Genomic DNA, 22,852 nt, shown 5'->3' on the forward strand with positions numbered 1-22,852 from the left:
AAGCCCAGTAGACTCCATATATGCCTGATAAATGCCCAAAGCGACTCGAATTTGACGTACCTAGATATACGTTGGCTGACCTCTACGGTTCATTGGTATCGTTCCATCGTCTCTTGATTAATGACACAAGAACAGGACCATACGAGTTGAATACACTGCCCACACCGTATATTACATATATATATATTTTGCTGTAAATTCTAATCAATACTTTCCACCCTCCTTTTCTTTGCTGGCATCCATTTATCAAGTGCCGCTCTTAATCTATTCAATCCCCGGTTAATGACGTGTTGGCCAATCAATTGCAAGGCAAGTACGATGCTGTTTGAGCCTTACGTCTTTGTTTGCGTCAAATCGTCAACTGGATATAAAAATAATAAATTCGACATCGACATCAACATTAACATCAACAACAAGCATAAAATTCTACACAACTTCTCATAAAGATTATGTCTGTTATCTTGACTATCTCCTCCTTCTTATAGTATTTGATCTATACTAAGGCTTGAATACATTCATAATGGATTTCTTCTTGGGCAAGGTAAAATAACTGCTCCCCATGTTTCATAATCACGTGTTAACTTTTGCTTCTTCCTTAGGTCACCCAGCATGCTGTAAACTATGCCATCAGGTACGCTCCATTCTTTGAAGATCTTTGGAGCATTTTCTAACACTGATGTAGGTCTGGCATTGGCGTGACTGCTTCCTTTGCCATAAGACAAATTCCAAGAATTTTGAAGGTGGGATTTCTTTTTTGGACTGTGAACTTGTGAAAGGCATATGACTTACAAGATTCTAGACCGTGGATAATAATGCCGATTATCGAGAGCTTCATGAATTACAAGAGAGACTCAATAGTAAAATCAAAGTATGTCGACTTTGATGCCAATCAAATCAATGGTGCGGGTTTCCTCAAATACTAACCTACTACCTTCCAGATCGTATCACCAGCTATTGATATGATAGAGCTCATGTGAGTTATATTCACTACTAAAAAAATATCCTTACTCATGATTTGCAGTGCTGCAAGAGGAAATACCACTTTAGAGTCAGCTGTATCTTTAACCAAATCACTTCGATGGGATATTCAATCTCTTGGTATGAGATTAGCAAAAGCTGCAAGTGCTGCAGAAGTTTCACTTCGGAATAAAACCAAAGCAAAAACACAAGCTGCTCACGAGACTGAGATTCGAGAGATTCTCAGAGACATCAAGAAGCTCTTGGTGAAAATCGAGGACGCTGTTCCACTTATCAATTTAGCCATCACCACTTCCGGAGCGAACCTTTCGACAACACTTCCAGCTACTGTATCGCCGTCGAGATTACTACAAGCAAGTAATCTTCTTACTGCTGCAGATCATCAATATTCCAGGAATCCAAATAGACCAGTACAAGTTGGAACAACACTTACTCTCTCTTTATACATGTTATTTGCCGGACATGCTTATCGAGCTCATGATGAAGAGGGTATGAGAGAAACTACTTGGAAAGAAGTTATACACAAGGCCAAAGTCAGACTCTTACGTGTACCTCTCAGATCTACATATGGACCATCTGGACAATTACATCATTCTAAAGAGGCCCGAGATTATTTGACTGCGAAAGATTCTTCCTTGATTAGTGGCGAAGGTAAAGCAACGGAATACGCATATCAGCTTGAAATAATCGAAGATTTTGATGATGATCGAGTTCACACTTTTGAGGAGGGAGAACCACAACCTGGACCATATGGAGATGTCAAATTGGCAGGTATTCGAGAATACTTACCAATTCATCAGATATCCAAGATATTCTATGCAGATACTGGCAAAATATTAAATATTGGTAATCAGGATGAAACAAATAGTCCTGTTTTACTCTTGAAGCGAGATATTAATGCTATGCCACCAAGACGAATGATGGAGGGACAGGAGACACAAAACGAATGGTACGATGATGGTGAAGATGTACCTCCAGAGGAATATTCAGAACCGAACGAAGAAAGTCTAGAACGAGAGGGTGAAGAAGATGACGAATTTGATATCGATGAGCAACTTCGACGAGAAAGTATGGCACCAGAATCACCATCGAAGGAAACTAAAGAAACGCCACAAGAGACAAACACAACATGGCGACTTCCTCACGATCTCGACCCAGAATGGCTTGCCTTGGAAGTATATACCGAAGCTGAAGATTCAGAATCTGAAGAAGAGTTTGAGTCTGAATCAAATGGAGATTCTTCGTATAGTCGACTAAATACTTCAGCCGAACAAACCTCTACTAACGATCTAACCACGAATCTCTCAAATCTCAAAATATCCTCTCCAGCTCCAGCTACTCCCTCAAAAGAAACCCATCTTCTACCACGTCCTATATCTCCCATGCCCCTCTCGTTTAACCACTCCGAGTCTCCTACTCAACCACTGCAAATCGACATTAATCTTCGCTCTTCTCTTTCCCTTCTCGAAATGCTTATACGTCTTACTGCACTTCAACAATTTCAACAATCCACTCATTTATCCGTCCCAGATGAATTCTTAACATTCTTCCTTCATGAATCATCTACTACTGGCGCGGGTGGTAATGATTCGGAACGTAAACGAACAAGAGCAATGGCGAGAAAGAAAGTAGGATTTGATCCTTATGATGAGAGTCCTGTTAAGAGACATGGTGAGGCTTATCAACCTGGGTATGAAGACGATGGAAACGATAGATATTCAAGGGGAGGAACACCTTGGGATGAAAATTTACCATTGACACCAAAATGGACAAGGGAAAGAAGTTCTACACCTCAAAGATCAATGGCCTCACCTATTAGATCTGGGTATGAAAGTGATATAAGACAAAGTCGAGAAATGTTTTCTTCTCCACCACCTTCATCACCAATATCACCTTATAGATCGAATTCTCAACCGCAATTTCGCCAAAGACGGGAACAAGGAAATGGTTATAGAGGAAATGGAGTAAGTGGGAAAAGTAATGGAGGACCTTTGGAAAGAGTTTACAAGGAAAGGGGAGGTGGTACATTGAGTGCGAGAGCAAGTCCTTTGGGGAAAGGAGGAAGTTTAGAGAAGAGTCCGACTCCTGAAAGCTCTAAGTTGGTAGCTAGTATTGAAGGGGGTGAGGAAGATGGGGGAAAAGAAAGAGGAGTGAGGTGAGGATGAAGGATATAAAACGAGCTGAGGGGTGAGTTTATGGATGGAGAATGATGATTGTGCTCCGTACGAGATTGAGAGATCCCGTTGCAGTGCATATATCAAATTCACAAAATGTCTTTTAACGTAGCATCATGTAGCATAGCATAGCATAGCATAGCATAGCGAAGAACGAAACGCAGATCACGAAGATACGAGGAAATGAAATAGATCAGTCAATAAATACCCTTCTATAGAATATGTATAATTCTCAACATATATAATCACATCACTACTTAATCAAAATAATAAGTATTGAATAATTACTATAAAAAATCAGATTAAAATAACAAGAATTCTTGAGATTCTAATATTTAGATTAATCGATTAAGTAGCAGTATTATGAAGTGATAGTTTAGGGGATAGAAATAAATAGAGAGAGAAAGAAAGTAGGAGAGGGAGAAAGAAAGAAAGAGAGAGAGAGAAGTTAGTAGGGAATAAAGGGGAGGGAGAGAGAGATATCTATCTAGTATATATAAGAAGTATATAGATAGGATATATTTATATATTTAAAGAAATAAGATAAATAAATGAATCAATAAATGAAAAAAAAATTCAGAGTCTGAAGCCGCGGGTTTGAGTTTAGATTTGGATTCTGGAGATAGTAAATAAATGAATGAGATATTATATTACTTCTAAAAATATAGATATAAATAAGTAGATATAAGATATCTCTTCTCTATTCTAATAAAGAATATACAAAATAGTAGAGGAGATATAATAACTATTATAATATACTATATAATATAAATATTTCTATCATATCAGCTAATATTCACATGCGTATATTAGTAGATACCGATACCAGTATCATATATCTCTTTTCTTCCTGGGTTCTATATCTCTCTCTATTTATAACCATCATCTCCATTTCTATCGTATACACATTCCCATCCATCACCTACTCATCATCTACCCAATCACCTATCTACTTACCTCCTTACCACCAACCCATCTATCACCCGCCTCCAACTCAACCCGGCGGAGTGGAGCGAGCATTCCGTTGCTTTTTGATTTTATTTGACTCGGTCCAATCCAATCCAACTCCAATCCTACGAGTCATGAACCAGCCCGCCAGCCAGCTACCTGATTCCCTCGCTCGCTCGCTCGCTCGCTTATCAAAACCCAAACTCAAACTTACTGTACGCTTAGAACTCAAGCTTAGATCTCAAAACATAGAACGTGGAATGAATTTAAAGTTTCGTGGGAAGGAAGGGAAGGGGCCGAGGCACAGGAACCGAGGCAAAGGGACGAGGTTTGACGGACGCGCCGATGGTGGATGGATAAATAGATGCGACAGGTTAGTTTGTGGATGGTTAGTTTGTGGATGGCTAGTTTGTGGATGGTTAGTTTGTGGATGGTTAGTTTGTGGATGGTTAGTTTGTGGATGGTTAGTTTCTGGATGGTTAGTTTGTTGGGTGATGGGGGTCTAGAACTTTTGGATTGTTTATTTACTGATTGATTGATTGATTAACTGACTGACTAATTAACTCACTATTTTCCAAATTGCGGGGTGGAGATTGAATAGAGAATAGAGAATAGAGAATAAAAGAAGAGGAGAAATCTGGGGTTATACTTATTTCTAATCGTGATGGTGATTGTGATTGTGAGGCATGTAAGTATATGGATATGTATGGATTAGTAAGTTGGTTGTTAGTTGTTAGTTGTTATTTTCGTTTCGGGGGAAGCGAGTGAGAGGGGGAGGGAGAGAAAGGGGGGGGGGGAGGGGGAGGGGATACTAGGAGTAGGGGTTGATGTATATGTATTGGATAGATAGTATTATTATATAGTATAGGTTTGTATTTTATTTTATTTTGTTTAATTTTATTCAAACAGAGGATTGAGAATAAGAGTAAGTAATGATTTTATTTATAGTATTTTCGAGTCTTTAATCGAGGATAATTTATTTGTTTGATATTTAAAGATTCAAAGATTTAAAGATTCAAAGTTTAAAGAATACTTATATTTTTTAGAATCTCAAATTTGATATTATTAATAATATTATATATTAAGATATATAAATAATATTAATAATTTCTTTTATATATATATTATTAAGTATTCTATGTATATAAGAATAATATAAAATTAAATATTAAGAATATTTAATATTTTCTAAATATAGAATTTAGAGAATTATAGAATAAGACTATACTATTATTAATTAAAGAATTAAATATACTAAAAGGAATGAAATAAAAAAGAAGAAAATAATAGAGATAGAGAAATAACTATAAAATAATTATAGAGATCTTTAAGAATTAATAATATATAAAGACATTCACTAATAATATATAATCTCTAAAGATATACTTAAAGAATTTTATTTTAAGAAACAGCATTTTTCTTTTTTTCTATCTATTTTATATAATTAAATATATAAAAATATATTACATAATAAATACATCTTTAGTTATAGATAAACTAAATCGATTATAAATTTACTATTACTACTACTATTATATAATAATTTATAAGATTCTATCTTATTTTATTAGATTTTTATATATAAGATATGAGATATTAGTATATTTGAGTAATAAGTAATAAATATGTAAAATAAGAAGATTCTTTATATTTCTTTATTATAGTTTATATATATTATATCGTAGATTCGAAGAGAGGGTATTATTGTATATATTAAGGATTATATATATATATATATATTATACTCAAAACCTAATAATAATAATAATAATAATAATAATAATAATAATAATAATAATAATAATAATAAAAAGATAAGACAGCTCTATATCTCTACATCTCTACGACTCTATAGCTCTATAGATATTAATAATCGAAATAGTATAATCATCTATAATCGACTTTCCACTTCTTATTTATTATATTTATATTTATATTTATATTTATATTTATATTTATATTTATATTTATATTTATATTTATATTTATATTTATATTTATACTCTGAGTTTACTAAAGGTTTTGATATTAATTTTGATTATAGATAAGTAAGGAATAAATAGGTATTTATAGAGTATAGAGTATAGAAAAGAGGGTAAATACATGTTAAAGGGAATAAAAAGCTTGATTGTATTCCTATAAAAGATTGAGATTATTTAAGATATTAAAAAGCTAATAAAATTATATTAAAGAAAACTATAATATTTATTCTAATATTTAATTTATTCTAAAAAAGAATTATATATTTCTATATAGAAAATCAAATTATTCCCTAAAATATAAAATTAATTATTTTGAAAATAAAATTGGTTTTCAAACTAGGAATTATAATATATTATTTATTCTCTAATCTTTTAATATATAATAATCTGAATTGTTTTTCCTTTTTATATTATATTATATATAATATCCTTTATCAAAATTAAACTATATAATATATTGATCAAAGAACTTAAAGAATAGATATAGAAAAAGATAACTTATTTGAATTCGAAAGGAAATATTAAAATAATCTGAATATTTTATATTATATAATAGGGTCCCCAATTAATATTAAGTTATTATATATGTTTTAAAGTTTATTAATAGCTTTAATAATATTCTTAAAAATATAAATTTAAAATGATATTATAAAGAGTAATTGTAGGTTGACTTGTAGTATAAATTGAAAGGTTGAATATTATATTATTGAAAGGAGGAAGAAGGTTTAAAAGGTAATTCGAATAAGATCTTTAAAAAGGTGATTTCGAAAGAGGTTCAAGAAATTTCGAAAAGTAATATTATTTGAAGATTGAAATAAAGAAATCGAAATAAAGAAATTGAAAGGAAAAGGGATTTTGAAAGGTATTATAGCTTATAAATTATTAATAAAGATATTATAGAGAATGTAGTATATTATATTGAAAAAATAAAGCAATTTATAATATTTAAAAGGTGTTTTTTATAACTAATAGTTTATAATTTGAAAGAAATTAAGAGAAAATTAGAAATTATATTTATTTTGCTTTTATATAGATTATTAGAAAAGAGATTAAATATATATTAAAAGGAATAAAAAGCTTGATTATATTTCTATAAAAGATTAAGGCTATTTAAGGTACTAGAAAGCTAGTAAAACTATATTAGAGGGGGCTATAGTATTTACTTTAGTATCTAGTATAGAGTATATATAAAAGATATATAAAGATATAAAAAGATATATAAAGATATATAAAAGATATATAAAAGATATATAAAAGATATATAAAAGATATATAAAAGATATATAAAAGATATATAAAAGATATATAAAAGATATATAAAAGATATATAAAAGATATATAAAAGATATATAAAAGATATATAAAAGATATATAAAAGATATATAAAAGACATATAAAAGGTATAATTTACTTAATAATTGATTTTAATATAATAATAGAGTCTCGAATTCGCTATCTACGAGCTCTGTCTCTATTTAGAATACGTTGAGCCGCTCCGAAAAGAGTTCGAATAGTTAATGAGTATTAGGTTGATGGGTATTAGATATTAAAGTAAATATTATAGTCCCCTCTAATATAGTTTTATTAGCTTTTTAGTATCTTAAATAGTCTTAACCTTTTATAGGAATATAATTAAGCTTTTTATTTCCTTTAATATATATTTACTCTCTTTTCTAATAATTTATATAAAAATAAAACGAATATAGTTTCTAATCTCTTTTTGATTTCTTTTAAATTATAAGCTATTAGTTCTAAAAAATATTTTTTAAATATTATGAATTACTTTATTCTTTTCAATATAACATATTATAGTTTTCTATAATATCTTTATTAATAGTTTATAGACTGTAATATCTTTCGAAATCCCTCTTTCTTTCGATTTCTCTATTTCAATCTCCGAATAGCATCACTTTTCGAAATCTCTCGAACCTCTTTCGAAGCATTCTTTTTGAAGACCTTATTCGAACTCTATTCGAACTCTTTTCGAACCTTTTTCGAATCTCCTTTCTCTTTTCAATAATACGATATTCGACCTTTCAATTTATATTATAAGTCAATCTATAATTATTCTCTATAATATCATTTTAAGTTTATATAATTTTGAAAACATTATTAGAGCTATTAGTAGATTCTAGAGTATTGTATAGTAATTTAATATCAATTGGGGACCCTATTATATAATATAGAATATTCAGATTATTTTAATATTTTCTTTATTAAGTTATTTTTTCTATATCTATTCTTAAGTTCTTCAATTAGTATATCATATATAGTTTCAGTTTCGATAAGGAATATTGTATATAATATAATAGATAGAAAAAACAATTCAGGGCTTTATATATTAGGAGATTGAAGAATAAATGATGTATTATAGTTTTTAACTTGAAAGCTAGTTTTATTTTCAAAACAATTGATCTTAAATTTCAAAAAATAATTGGATTTTCTATATAGGAATATATAATTCTTTTTTAAAATAGATTAAATACTAAAATAAATATTATAATTCCTTTTAATATAATTTTACTAGCTTTTTAATACTTTAAATAGCCTTAATCTTTTATAGGAATATAATCAAGCTTTTTACCCCCTTTAATACATATTTACCCTCTTTTCTATATTAGTTAAGGGAAAGGAAGTAGAAGTGTAAGGGAAGAGAGGAAGAGAGGAGGAGATAGAATAGAGTTGAGTTGAGTTGAGTTGAGTTGAGTTGAGTTGAGTTGAGTTGAGTTGAGTTGAGTTGAGTTGAGTTGAGTTGAGTTGAGTATTAAATATTAAGTATTAAGTATTAAGTATTAAATATTAAATAGAATAAAATAGAGTATTAAATACGATTTATTATTAATAGATAAAATAAAGAAATAAGGGATTATTCTTTAATTAGTAGTAGTAGTCGTGGGTTATTAATTAGTTTTATGATATAGTATAGGCTTGAATACACCTGAATCCGTCTGAATACGCCTGAATAAGCTTGATCACAATGAATGATTCAATTCCATCAACTTTTCTCCCTATAATCGTACAACATGATTCAGAATTGATCGGTAGGTAAGTAAATAAGTAATCCAATCTAAAAATATCTAGGTTCAGCTATAAGATTAGCCGCCTTTTTTTTTAAAGCTTCGAGAAGAGGTATGTATGTACGGTATGAAATGAAATGAAATGAAATGCGAGAAAGTTCATTCATTGAGTCGTATGCACAGAGACTGATACGATAATGGTTCCTCACATGTAATACCAGAACAGAGTCAGCATTTGATTCATCGGTTCGATGGAATTAAGATATGGCTTACGATAGAAGAGAACTAATCGATATTGAGATCGTGGTAGTGTACCTAGTGTATGCTACCGTGTTGTGGGAGAAGAGGGTATCCGATTAGAACCGGACCGGCCGTCCACTGACTGGTGTTTGGTTTGAGGGTTACGCCGGATGCTAGGGGTGTGGTGGAAGGGATGGGCATTGGTGGTGGAAAGTGTGGAAGCATGGAAGCATGGAAGCATGGAAGCGTGAGCATTGAAGCATGGAAAGCGTCTAATCCTTAAATCCGATTTGGATTGATGCATTTACACGAGGGAGAAAGATACTTAAGAGTAATACGGTAGCATAGGAATAATTGATAGAAGTCGAGTAAAAGCGTAGCTAGTCAATATTGAGATGGTGAAGATGTACTCACTATGACTCCTAGAGAGGTCAAGCCTCTCCAGTCTCCAGTCTCCAGCCTCCAGTCTCAAATCTCCAATCCACTCGACGTTTCAAAACGCCTCACCTCGTGCTGACCCTCCTATCCTGTCATAATAATTTCCTTTCTCTCCCTTCCATGGCTTCTATCGTATCCTTCCATGATTCCATCACTTCACCCCAACCAATCCGAAGCACGCATCTCACAAACCACTGCCAAGTTGAACCACTCATCATTACGAACTCACCGTCTCACACTTACTTTTGCCATGCGAAGCCATGCAGATGCCATGTGTATTGGGAGCCTGTACCGGAACCCCTGGTTACATTTCCCTGGCCTAGGTCGGAGAGAGGGACCCTCCTTTCATTCAGAATATATTAACTGGATCAGATCATCCTCAAAGGGAACTAGAGTTGTGAAAGGAATCCACTATGCCCGATTTGTGAATGGAAAAAAGACTTTGCACAGTAATGGATTATGAGGGATGAGATGGATCATGGATGAGATGGATCTTGATGATATAATTGGGATAGTCCACACTTACGACGGCTTACGGAGCATTCATTACATAGTATGCTGGTCCATGTGGCTGCTTCATGGCATTGGATTGGCATGGGTGATATTTTCCTTTTGGTTGTGGAGATCCTTTTTAATGCTTGAAGTAGGTAATGATACTGTGTGTAGGATATTGTGTGTAGGATATTGTGTGTAGGATATTGTGTGTAGGATACTGTGTGTAGGAGTATGTAGTATGTAATATGTAGTATGTACATGTATTATATGTATTATACCTAGTGTGTATCTCATGAGCTTACGGAGTATGTATCATGTATCATGTATCAATGGACTCTATCTATATTCCCATGTACTCTATTCCAATGCTGAGGATGCTCATACCATACTCTGTGTAGAACGGAAATGGATTTGACAATGCCCTTAGAACTACCAGGGAATGAACTTCTTGCTGTACTTGCTGTCCTTACCAGGTATTCTGTAGTTGACTCTCTCAATACCCAGTCACAAGCATGGTTTTGCATCTTTAATGCAGATAGATGTACGCTGTACAGCTGATGACATTGCTTTTGATTATATATTGGTGATAACGATACCTATGTAGGTGATGGATGGATGAGATGGATGGTACTGAATTGAATTGAACTGAATTGTCGACGGATGTCAAAGGAAAGAGAGGGTATCTCATTGGATTCAATTCAATCAATTCAATCAATTCAATCAATTCATTCAGTTTATTCATTTAATGTCAAATCAAGCAATCATCTCAAACTAAATTCAATCAACCACATATTGGTATTAAATCCTACTCGTGGATCCTTTGAAAAACTCCCAACTGCTCACTGCTAACTTCTACATTGACCCCCATCCAAATTCCACATAGATATGCACATCTATATCCAGATTCATCTTCATCTCCATCTGCATCTCCATCCATCTCCATCCATACCCATCCATACCCATCCATATCCATATCCATATCCATATCTCCACCATCTAAATCAACCTGTACGAGTACACTCAGTAGTAATTCATCATAAATTATCTTCAAAAGGCGGCGTGTGGTCCGTTCCCGAACAACAAGACAATTCCTTATAATTGTAATTGTAATTCTTATTATTATTGATCATTTTTCTTTCCCTTTTCTTTCCTTAAACAGATCTCGCTGGGGAGAAATTCCTTTGATCAATTTCTAGTCATTGTCTCTAGTCTCCGGTCTCTAGTTTCTACTCTCCAATCTCTAGTCTCTAATCTCTGACACCAAGTTTCATCCTAAACATTCCAAAGGAAACGAAGAAGGAAAAAAAGAAGATTCTCGTCCCGAGAGGAGAGACTACCACCCTATCCCATCCCATCTTTGTTCTTCCAAATTCTACACCGTCTTGTTCGAGAGGTCTTCAATTTACTCAATTTACTCGTACAAGATAATTCATTTCTATACTTGTAAATTCTCCACACAAAGGAACACTCTTTCACTCCTTCAACTTAACTTAACTCGACTCAACTTAACTCAACTTAACTCAACTCCATTTCACTTATATTCACTTCATACAACAACATCATCTTGCAACTTCCCATTCCAGAAAATTAATATCAATAAAAGATCCGACCCGAACCAAAACCCTCCATCTTTCGGTTATCTCGAGATTCAGATCACTCTCGCATGATTTGATAGTTTTGCGCCGAATGTCTCCATTTACAAATTCAATCGCATTTCCTTAGAAATTTATTGGTCAAATCGAGGATAAGGGGAGATAGAGTCTTGATTTCACCCAGACTTTTGCGCCCATGGGAAACAGCTCTGGAAAGCCGGTGAACTTCGAAGATGAAGGTATGATTATGATTGCATTTTGGTTGAGCGAGGATTCAGTGGCAAGAGAATGTGCTAGGAATTCCTCGAATGCTCGAGGGCTTCCGAGTCTTTGTTACCGCTACCATCCCACCACCATGAGTCCCTTTTGCTGACAGATGACTTCTTCAACGATAGTGAGCCTCAATCATTTTCGACTTCTGCGAGTGGTTGGAAAGGGTGCTTTTGGAAAAGTAAGGATAGTAGAGAGGAAGGATACCGGATTGACGTTTGCGCTCAAGTACATTCGCAAGGATGAGGGTTGGTGATACTTGATTCCAATCTGGAACGACTACTGATTTCTGGAAAATATAGTCGTTCGACAAGAAAGCGTCCGGAATATAATTCGAGAACGACGAATGTTGGAGCATCTAAATCACCCATTTATTTGTAACTTGCGATATAGTTTTCAAGATATTGAGTACATGTACGTTGACTTGCATCTGGACCTGCGTCTAGACCGGGACCACCAGCACTCACTAACCTTTCAACAAACAGGTATCTAGTCGTCGATTTAATGAACGGAGGAGATTTACGCTTCCATATTTCGAGAAAGACCTTCACCGAGGAAGCTGTTCAATTTTGGATTGCCGAACTTGGGATTGCATTAAAGTACATACACAAGCAGGGTATCATACATCGGGATGTCAAACCTGACAATGTTTTATTGGATTCCGAGGGGCATATTCATTTAGCAGATTTTGTTTGTCCTCCCAAGAACACGTCCCGAGTATGAACACAACGCTAACATCCTGCAGAATGTTGCATCGGATTACACTTCACACAGACTATTAACGAGCAAATCTGGCACTCTAGCGTATCTCGCACCCGAAGTTTACAAAGGATGTGGATATGGCCCTGGCGCAGATTGGTGGTCATTGGGAGTACTGTTCTACGAATGTATCTACAATAAGGTATGCTTCGACTCACTTCCAATATCCTGTCAACCCCACTTTTCACTTTTCAATGCTAACCAATGTATCCAGAGGCCATTTGAAGGTAGCACACAGACAACTCTCGCAGCACAGATAACCAAAGCTTCACCGAATTTCCCCATCACTGCACCAGCCGTTTCTATGCCATGTTTACATGCCATTAGCTCAGCTCTCGAGGAGGATCCAGCGAAGCGAATGGGTTCAGCCGGATTCGAAACTTTTACCGATAACCCTTTCTTCAGACCCATAGATTTCGAGGCACTCGAGAGAAAGGAAATCGAGCCAGTCTTCGTTCCATCCAGTGAAAAGACAAATTTCGACGCTACTTATGATCTCGAGGAATTACTATTGGAGGAAGCACCTTTAGAAGCTCGGGCACGTCGACAAAAACCAAGAGAGGCTCTCAAGGAGGATGCGACAGAGAAGGAAATCAAGGAAGAAGAACTCCACAAGATGATTGAAGCTCAATATACGACATTTGATTACACCAAGGCAGCGTATGACAGGTTAGCACTCTCCTACAACCCGTTTCCCCTTATGCTAACTCAATCTCCTTAGATACAATGAAGGTGGTGATCCAAATTCTCCGCCTCCGGTTTCACAAAATGTTAGCCCGTCGACTCCAGCATCACAAACTTCTGATGAATTTCCAAAGGCCACTCTCACGCGCACTTTATCTAAGAATCGCAAGAGAGCAGCTTCGCGGTCTCAGCCATCTTCACGTTCTGAATCACCATCGAATAGTGCAAATATTCCACCAGTTCCCAACTCGCAAATTCCTGGCTCTCAACAACCTTCCCAAAATACTAGCCCTGTATTAGGACCTCCTCGTTCCGTACCTCATTCACATTCACCAAGTACCACCAAAACACCCTTATCACCCTATCAACAATCATATAACCGCCCTCATCGTCCTGGTGGAATACGCAAGGAATCACAAGGTGGTGGTATGCAAGTGGTTTTAGGCGAAACTGGAAGTTGGTCAGAATTGGCCAAGCAAGATGCAACCCTACCCGCAGATGCTAAATTAGTAGAAGCGCATGCCAAGCCAACTGGTATGTTAGGATTCTTATCGAGAAAGAAGGGTAGAGGACACAGTCCCAAGCCACAGGAGAGGGGTATCTTAGGAAAGGAAGGTGCAAGAGTTATTATAAGCCAAGGTTGAAAATGTATTGAATCAGAATGATTCGATGAGACATTTCAATCCTATTGGTACCCATTTACGAATTTCCGGTACACAATTTCCTTTGGTGCGATCAATGTACATTCATTGCATTCGTTGCATTTTCAAGGGGGGCAAGCGGGAGTTTTATCACTTTTATTTTACCCGATCATACGTACGCGGCTTTCTCACTACTCGAGCATGCTGGACTTTTAATTTCTTTTTCTACATATTTCTTTTGTTCATGACAGATATGCTGGAGGAATTATGAACTCCATGTGGTTTTTTTTTCTTACGGAGAGGGAGATGTAAATATTAAAAGAGAAGCGATCGAATAGGCATCTGCCTTGCGAGGAACGATCGGTACTTGAAGCGAACGAAAGACTCGAACTCGAATCTGGGATATGATTTTCATAGGACTAAATATGGAGGTACTGGTGGAATGGAAATGATCTCTAGGATTGAGTATCGCTTTACATTCTACTTTTGAGGGTTGGGGGGAAGAGGATCGATGAAATAAGTTGGGATAGGATGTGATGAGATACCTAGTAGATACCATTTGGAGAGGGAAACCGAGATTGCAATCTTTAGGATATGCGAATACGGTATGGGATAGGGGATATTCCCGGGAATTGGAATTGGTGATGGGTATGGTATGATATGGATATGATGGTTGATAGAATATGATGGGGTAGGGTAGAATAGGATTGGATTGATTTAGTTGAGTTGAGTTGAGTTGGATTGAGATAGAATATGGGAGGAATGGATGGGTGGATGGATGGATGGATGGATGGAATAAGATGAGATGAGTTTGAGTACTTTTGTAGATATGATACCAAGATGAAATACGAAGCATCTTTTCTCTTTTTTTTATTTTGCTGTTTCTTTTTGATCTTGATCTTGATTTTGATTTTGACTATGACTATGACATTGATTTTGAAATTGTATATATGCTTAAAGATAAGGGAAAAGTAGAAATCAAGATAGATATAGAGAGAGAGAGCTTTTTATATTTAAGATTTATTTTGCTCTTTCTATTGTTTTTCAATTAGAGTTTTAATTTTTTTTATCTAAAATTTTATAATTTATTAGAAATTAATTTTTAAAAATTTATAAATATAATATTATTTAATAATATTAATTATTGTAGTTTGAAATAATATTATAGATGTGATATCGAAATAGTGATATAAAATCTATAATGATTATATAGATTTATAATTTTGAGGTTATTCATAAAGTATAAATTATATCTGAACCGCAAAACATACTGGGCTTTTTCCCTTAAGGTATATCTAAGTACCCAGGAGCTAATATATTTAAGTGAACAAGTGACCTCCCTCATTAGATATTTAATATCTAACGTCATCAAATCAAACGACTAACTCTCCCTCACAAATCTATAAAAAATTCCACTAATCGCCACCAGCAAACCACCACATACCAAAAACACTCCGCGTCGATACTCTTCTCCTTCTCTCACTAGCGCTAGACTAACCACGACGAAGATATTCAATGGAACTCTCAGTGCGCCATAGATTCGGGCTCGCACACCATCTTCGATCCATTTCCCCTTGAGGGATCCGACGGATGGGAAATACATACCGACCATTGCTTCGAAGGTGCAGAAGGCGTAGAAGGTGTAGTGTTGATTTTCGGTGAGGAGGGGAAAGAGGAGGGAGATGGAGGAGAGGGCGAAGATGATGGTGAGGAGACGGGTTTGGGTTAGCGAGGGGAAGGTGGAAGAGAGTTGGGTGAAGGTGAGGGAGCCGAGCATGACTGAGGACATGAAGGAGGCGAAGATCATGCCGAGAGGGAGGGGTGGGGAGGAGGGAGATGGTTGGGTGGATTTGAGGAAGGGGGTCCAGAAGAAGACGAAGAGGTACATGCTGCCTTCGAAGAAACAGGAGGCGAGACCGAGAGTGAAGATTCGTGGGTTGGTGAAGATTAAACTGAGGGCTGAGGTTGTGGGAGGGGGAGATTTGGAGGTGCGCGAGGGAGCATTAGCGTTGGGTGAGGTTGGGGACGTTTCGGAGGTGCCAGAGGTGGACTTTGGGGCTTTGGTTGCACTATCGCCATAGTTTTCGGTCTATTGAAAATATGATTAGCTAGGGACAGAGACTTCTCTAGAAATGGAAGATCTTACCCAATATATAGTAATGATATATGCAGAAATTCCCAAAAGACATGCAGAAGCCATAAATGGCATTCTTCTATCATCTGTAATCTGAACCAACCATTCGCTAAAAACACCTGACAAAATAGCCATGACACTATTTAAAGTAGACATGACTCCAAACAAACTATTCAGACTCATCCCAGCTTTTTGTATATTCCTTTTATGATATTCCGTAACCATCCAACTTTCAAAAGCGCTAAACATCAAGCTTGTACTTAAACCTCCAAAGATTCGTCCAACAAACAGTATCGGAGTGCTAGGAAAGATGGTTGAAAAACACGAAAGCGAATAGGTAAGACAGAAGACGAGACATGCTGATTTGCGACCATATTTATCTGCGAATGATCCGACAAAGTATCCTGATATGCCACCAGATAGAAAGCCAGTGGTGAAGAGTAATGCTACGATTTTCTCATCCAGTCCAAATTGATCTTTGTAAAGACTGTAAACGTAGGGACCTATTTGAATGTCAGTAATGTGATGACTATCTAATCAAGGGATATACAGTACCTTGAAGCCAATCTGATGCCATCACAAGACAATAGACAGTAAGGAATAATTTGGTGAAGCGACTTGCTTCTGCCTTTGCTAGAGGGGCAGTATCATCATTGTTTTTCCTATCTTCTGTGGACTCTTCTTTTGTTTGATATTGTCGCCATGTAAGAAGACCACATGCTGATATTAATACCAGGAATGCGCCATCATAGAAATTCATATTGAAGAGCTGTTGAAGAGTTGGGTTGATGGGTTAATGGACCTAGGGAGGGGTACTTCCAACCAGCTTTATTGAATGGATTTCACGAGAAACAACGAAACAAAAATAATGCCAAATAAATCAATTGATAACTTTGTATGTTCATCTGAAATGGTACTTTGAGATGAATAAAAGGAAATGCCAAATATAAACCTACATTTATGACTCCCTGGTGTTTGAACATTGACATTGGGCGCGTCTCAGCTATGAATGGGCTTTGGCGCTTCATTTCTGTATGTTTGCGGAATTCGGTATTTGGAGGTTTTGATGCTGTGGGATTCTAATGGAGCTCCTCTTGGGCGGTAAATACCCTGTACGTCTGACTAAAACCAAATAGGGTGAAAGTGGCATGGCAGAATAATGAAAGGACTCCACCCCATCAACATCCTTAACCTTCACATTTTGGAACTCGATAATATATTTTATATACACAACCATGGATTGGTAATGGTAATTTTGTCCAAAATGGATGGTGATTGGGAGGAAGTGAGTTCTACTTTCCTTTATCGTCACAAAATGGGTTCTAAACTTTATCTCGTTATAACATGCTATGTTTATGTTGTTTCTCAGCCTTGTTTATCCCATGCCCTCAGCATTGTTATTCCACGGCACTGAGTTAGCTATCATGGCTTGCTCTAATCAAAGTCAAATTGCCTATGAAGCTCAACTCTCTATACGACAGATTGCTAAACATCTTAAAAAGGTCACTAGATTTCAGTTGCCGCCTTCGGGTGTGCATCCAGATCCTACACAAGCTCCTGCGAGAGCATTCGATTCATCTCAAGAGTTATTTTGGATTGGGGATGAACTGGGACGCGTTAAAAGTTTCTATGGTCTCGAAGGCATAGGATATACATCCTACAGGGCCGGTCAAGATCCAATTCGTCAATTTCTGTTCCATGATAAAGGAGTTATTTCAGTGGGAGGAAGAAGCGTTCATATGGCATCAAGGAGGGGCTTACACATATGGCACATTACGTACGACACTCCCCCAGGGAAGCTTTGCAGATCAGGACTGATACTTTCGCGGATATAGGCACGAAGATATGAAGGACTTACGATGTATGAGTTACACTTCGAGGGGGACATCAGAGATACTAGTTGCGGGGATCCAGGACCAGATGTTTATAATTGATGTGGACAAAGGGGTTATCACGAAACAGGTATAGTACTCCGCGAATATGAGGAATACTTTCTAAACTTCTAGGTACCTACGAACAATCACTATAAGATCATGAAAAGGAGCCGGTCCATTTGTGCAGCCACACCGACGGGGTCCGTTTGTATACTCGATCCTTACACCTACACCGTGACCAAGACTTGGCAGGCTCACACAGCACTCATCAACGATATGGATGTGCAAAGTGACTATCTACTCACTTGCGGATATTCAATACCACATCAAGGATCATCATACAGGCTTGATACTTTTGTCATGGTGCTTAATCTTAGGACGCTGTCGACTTTACCTCCTATTCCCTTTCCTCCAGGAGCAGCGTTTGTGAGAATGCACCCGCGAATGTTGACTACCTGTTATATTGTTTCGCAACAGGGTCAAATTCATATAGTTGATTTGATCAACCCGAATTCGAGCAACGTCAGACAAGCAAATGTTTTAACCACGTTGAGATCTCTAGAGATTGCAGCTACAGGAAACGCTATTGCTTTATCAGATATGGAAAACAGTGTACATATTTGGGGCTCGCGAGGCAATATTCGATTTGCCGAGCTCAGCAGTCCTATTGAGTTTGCGGATCCGGAGGATAAATCCGGAACTGGACCTATCGAATGGCGCGACGATACGTAAGTGTGGGAAACTCACCACTTTTTGGTCTTGCTAATTGAACATCAAACAGTCCATTGAATTCAGTCGGTATGCCATATTACCGAGAAAATCTGTTATCTGCATGGCCGAGTCATCTCATTTTCGAAGTCGGTGCTCCGCCTGTCAAGGTGGACCCAAATTGGATTATAAATCCTAAAGTTGGAGATGGGATGATTTGTGGCAAAAACGCAAGGAAGGATGTTAGAAGAAATCAGATAGAGAGTAGGAGAACGGCCGAGAGGACGCAACCAAGTATACAAACGCCAAAATTCTTGAGTGAAAGGGCTAGAGAAGGCGTTAATGATGCAACTCCTGAACGTGGTATTAATGAAATTGCCGAGATCATTAGGGATAAAGAGCTCCCTACTTTACAAGCAGGTAACAGTGCTTTCTACATGAATGTTGAGATTAAGTATAGCAAGTTTGGAGTCGATGATTTTGATTTTGGGTATGTACCAATTCCCCTTTCTGAAGCATTGGCTAATGTTGGGTAGATACTACAATAAGACTCCATATTCGGGGCTCGAGACTCACATCTCGAATTCATATGCTAATTCCTTGTTGCAAATAATGAGATTTACAATTCTCATTCGAAATTTTGCTTTGAAACACACTGCGACGGGTTGTGTTAATGATATGTGTTTGTTGTGCGAAATGGGTTTCTTGTTTGATATGTTGGAAAAAGCAGCGGGGACTGTATGTCAAGCGACGAACCTACTAAAGACATTTAGCCACATTCCAGAGGGTGAGTAACCTCTTGAAAATCATCTATACACTGCTGATATTTTGATAGCTAAGAGTATGCACTTATTGGAGGAAGAATCACGTGGAGTTTCAATCTCTACTTTACTTCAGTCATTGAATCAATTTCTTCTTATTAGGATTCCACAAGAATTCAAAAGCGTTCCTAGTGGGTCGAACATATTTGAGCGTGTTAGTACCTGATCTGATACTTTCGTCAAGATTATTGCTGATCATTTAGGTTTTTTCTATGCCCGTTACAATGAATATCAGGTGTGTCTTTTGTAAAAGTGAGCATACACGACCAGGAGGATCCTCTTCTGTTGAACTAACTTATCCGCAAACCCCACCTGTAAGTTCAGTACTTCAACAGCATTTGAATCATGCTAAATATGCCAGAAACCATATAATCGAAATGGCAAGTCACCATCAATGCCTAAGAAATCATTTTGTGAAATTTTAAAAGCAAGCATTGAACGAGAAACAACAAATCGCGGATGGTGTGGGACTTGTAGAAAATATCAAACTTTACAGACGAAAAAGACCATCCATACCTCACCACCAGTTCTTATGCTCAATGCAAATCTTACAACTCCTGAATCAAAACAGTTTTGGGAAACGCCAGGTTGTTTGCCAGAAGAGATAGGAACTATCATTAACATGGGTCAAATCTACTGTTATCAAGGCGAAGATTTGAGACTTCACATAGCACGTGGTGCTCACAACATTACTGTTTATTCTCTAGTTGGTTTCGCTGCGGAAATTGATGTTGGGCAAAATGAGAAACCTCATTTGGTATCTTTAATAAATGGTGAAATTCATACTCCTCTTTTGCTTTTGCATGTACTAATATATCATAGTTGCTCATTCTGCGCCAACTCCACCAGCAGAAAGTCAATGGCATCTCTTTAATGATTTCCTAGTTACTCCGATACCAAAAGAAGATGCTTTATCTTTTAACTCGAGCTGGAAATTACCATCCGTTATCACTTATCAAGTGAAGGAAACGAACAATAGGATTGACAATTCGTGGAAGGACAATTTAGACACTTCTCTTTTATTTGCCGATGAAAAGTTTGTTCTACTCTCTTTTCAACCTCTTACAAGTGCTAACAGACCTTAAGTACGCGCGTCATTAATAAAACTCACAAACCTCTCTCCCCAGATCGTGAGATGCCAACCGAAGGAACTCTCATAGCTCTCGATACTGAATTCGTCTCAATTCGTCAACCCGAAATAGAAGTCAACTCCGAAGGCGAAAGACAAACTATCCGGCCTATTGCACACGCTCTAGCACGTGTCTCTGTTGTTCGAGGCTCAGGTGATGATGAAGGATATCCATTTATTGATGATTACATCAATTGCAAAGATCCGATTATCGACTACTTGACGTCTTATTCGGGTATTAGTCCTGGTGACCTCGATCCACAAAGAACGAAACACAATCTCGTTTCTCTCAAGATTGCTTACAAGAAACTCTGGATTCTATTAAATCTTGGATGTAAATTTGTTGGTCATGGACTCAAAACAGACTTTAGAGTCATTAATATACAGATACCAAAATCACATGTCATTGATACAGCTGATCTTTTCTTTATACCATCCAAACAGAGAAAATTGGGATTGGCGTTCTTGGCATGGTATTTATTCAGAGAAGATATTCAAGTCGAGACGCATGATAGTATTGAAGATGCAAGAACCGCGTTGAGATTATGGAAAAAATGGGAAGAATGGACTGCGTCAGAAGAAGTTGGAGGGATGTTAGTGGAGGAATTGTTGATTGAAGTTTACAGACAAGGACAAGCGTGCAATTTTAGACCACCCAGTTTCAATGCTAGGAAAGAGAGAGCAAGAGAGAGAGAAAGAGAGGGGAGGGATATTAGTAGAACCAATACTCCACCGGCAAATGGTAACGACGATGGTGGTGTAAGCTTGAAGGGACCAAGTACACCGGTTCGAAAGCCACTTGGAACGTTACCGTTTGGCTCTGGGGGGGGTGGGACTGTAAATGGGAGTGGTTTTTCTAGCTTTGGAGGAGGAGGTAGTGGGTGGACGCCGGGTAAAGGAAGTCCATTACGGTGAGGTGATACGAGATGAAGGGGAGGGCGTGCCTTGGTCTTGATGGTTGAATGACTTGGATTAAGTATTATGGAAGAGGGGGGAGGCGGAGAGTAAAAGAAGGATGTAGAAGGAAGGTGACTCATTATAGTAAATAAATAGATTGAATGAAGAAAAAAAGTTTATTTGAAAGATTGAAGAAAGAGATTTTATATGTTGAAGTAATGAGTGTACTGTGTGATGACATATACTGGTTAACCCAAGAATTATTGTCCCTATACCCTTTGTTGATAGAGTGGATACACTACAGTGAAATGAATCTCTTTATTTACCGAGGCTATCCTATTAAGTTGCCCGAGCACCATCTGACTTCCACCCCTCTCCGCTCCACAACCATTCTTTATGTACCCTCACTTGTCCCCCTTCCTGTTGTCTTCTTTTATTCCCTTTATTCCTCACTCTCTGGTCCGTTCCATCCAACCGTCAACACCCAAACCTCTTTGATCCACAATCTCTAGATATTCTTCTCTATAACACATATCATATCAAATCAAATAACAAATCGAGCTTGTACTTTAGTATTTTCCGTCAGTATGGGAGAGATTCATATCATAGTCTTTAGTCATCCTACATAGTCTTAGACTGATATAGGATGTTAACGAATCAATGATTCAATCAATCTGGGACGACGTCTCTTCTCAAACTCAAGCATAGGAATCGAATCATATATTATCTTGATGAAAACGAGTTTCAATGTACCTCCTACTCACGGCTTCATTACTTCTGTCTTCATAGTATAATTTCCTTTTATTTTCTTCTCTTCTCTTTGTAATACCTGCTCTTCTCTCGCATTTACAAAAACGATATGAGAAAACTGGAGAGTGGTTGTTGGAAGACGTCAATGCCTGGGTACACCAGTGGGTGCACGGACTCACGGGACAGCGTGACAGGAAAGCACAATTTCATACCAAAAAGAGCTATTTTAATAATTTAATTAAAATTCAATGTATTATTGAATGTTTTTGAAATCGAAATATATTATTCTTTAAGTATTAAATAATATCTCTTTTGAAAGTA

The 22,852-nt window shown here is 36.7% G+C and overlaps 4 protein-coding genes across 4 annotated transcripts; 3 read left to right on the plus strand and 1 right to left on the minus strand.

Moving 5' to 3' along the window:
• Window positions 1–520: 520 nt before the first annotated feature.
• EAE98_009469 (uncharacterized protein) lies at window positions 521–3,137 on the plus strand (the record flags this gene model as incomplete). Its single annotated transcript, XM_038957090.1, has 6 exons — window positions 521–541; window positions 600–631; window positions 683–740; window positions 800–868; window positions 939–973; window positions 1,022–3,137. 6 exons carry the CDS (start codon window positions 521–523, stop codon window positions 3,135–3,137), a joined length of 2,331 nt encoding a protein of 776 aa, XP_038806563.1.
• An 8,240-nt stretch (window positions 3,138–11,377) lies between these two features.
• On the plus strand, window positions 11,378–15,091 carry EAE98_009470 (uncharacterized protein). Its single transcript, XM_038957091.1, has 7 exons — window positions 11,378–12,103; window positions 12,260–12,382; window positions 12,437–12,548; window positions 12,620–12,824; window positions 12,880–13,035; window positions 13,108–13,562; window positions 13,615–15,091. Exons 1-7 carry the CDS (start codon window positions 12,061–12,063, stop codon window positions 14,219–14,221), a joined length of 1,701 nt encoding a protein of 566 aa, XP_038806564.1. The 5' UTR covers window positions 11,378–12,060; the 3' UTR covers window positions 14,222–15,091.
• A 354-nt stretch (window positions 15,092–15,445) lies between these two features.
• EAE98_009471 (uncharacterized protein) lies at window positions 15,446–17,375 on the minus strand. The gene is made up of 3 exons (XM_038957092.1): window positions 16,908–17,375; window positions 16,365–16,855; window positions 15,446–16,307 (listed from the first exon to the last, which is right to left on the minus strand). Exons 1-3 carry the CDS (start codon window positions 17,110–17,112, stop codon window positions 15,600–15,602), a joined length of 1,404 nt encoding a protein of 467 aa, XP_038806565.1. The 5' UTR covers window positions 17,113–17,375; the 3' UTR covers window positions 15,446–15,599.
• Window positions 17,376–17,616: 241 nt separating this feature from the next.
• Window positions 17,617–21,799, plus strand: EAE98_009472 (uncharacterized protein; the record flags this gene model as incomplete). Its single annotated transcript, XM_038957093.1, has 11 exons — window positions 17,617–17,637; window positions 17,855–18,129; window positions 18,188–18,314; window positions 18,359–18,954; window positions 19,008–19,424; window positions 19,471–19,721; window positions 19,770–19,909; window positions 19,959–20,069; window positions 20,117–20,528; window positions 20,578–20,791; window positions 20,842–21,799. 11 exons carry the CDS (start codon window positions 17,617–17,619, stop codon window positions 21,797–21,799), a joined length of 3,522 nt encoding a protein of 1,173 aa, XP_038806566.1.
• Window positions 21,800–22,852: the final 1,053 nt, after the last annotated feature.

This window comes from Botrytis deweyae (assembly GCF_014898535.1).
Source record: "Botrytis deweyae strain B1 chromosome Unknown BDEW_028, whole genome shotgun sequence".
In the NCBI taxonomy this organism is placed as follows: domain Eukaryota; kingdom Fungi; phylum Ascomycota; class Leotiomycetes; order Helotiales; family Sclerotiniaceae; genus Botrytis; species Botrytis deweyae.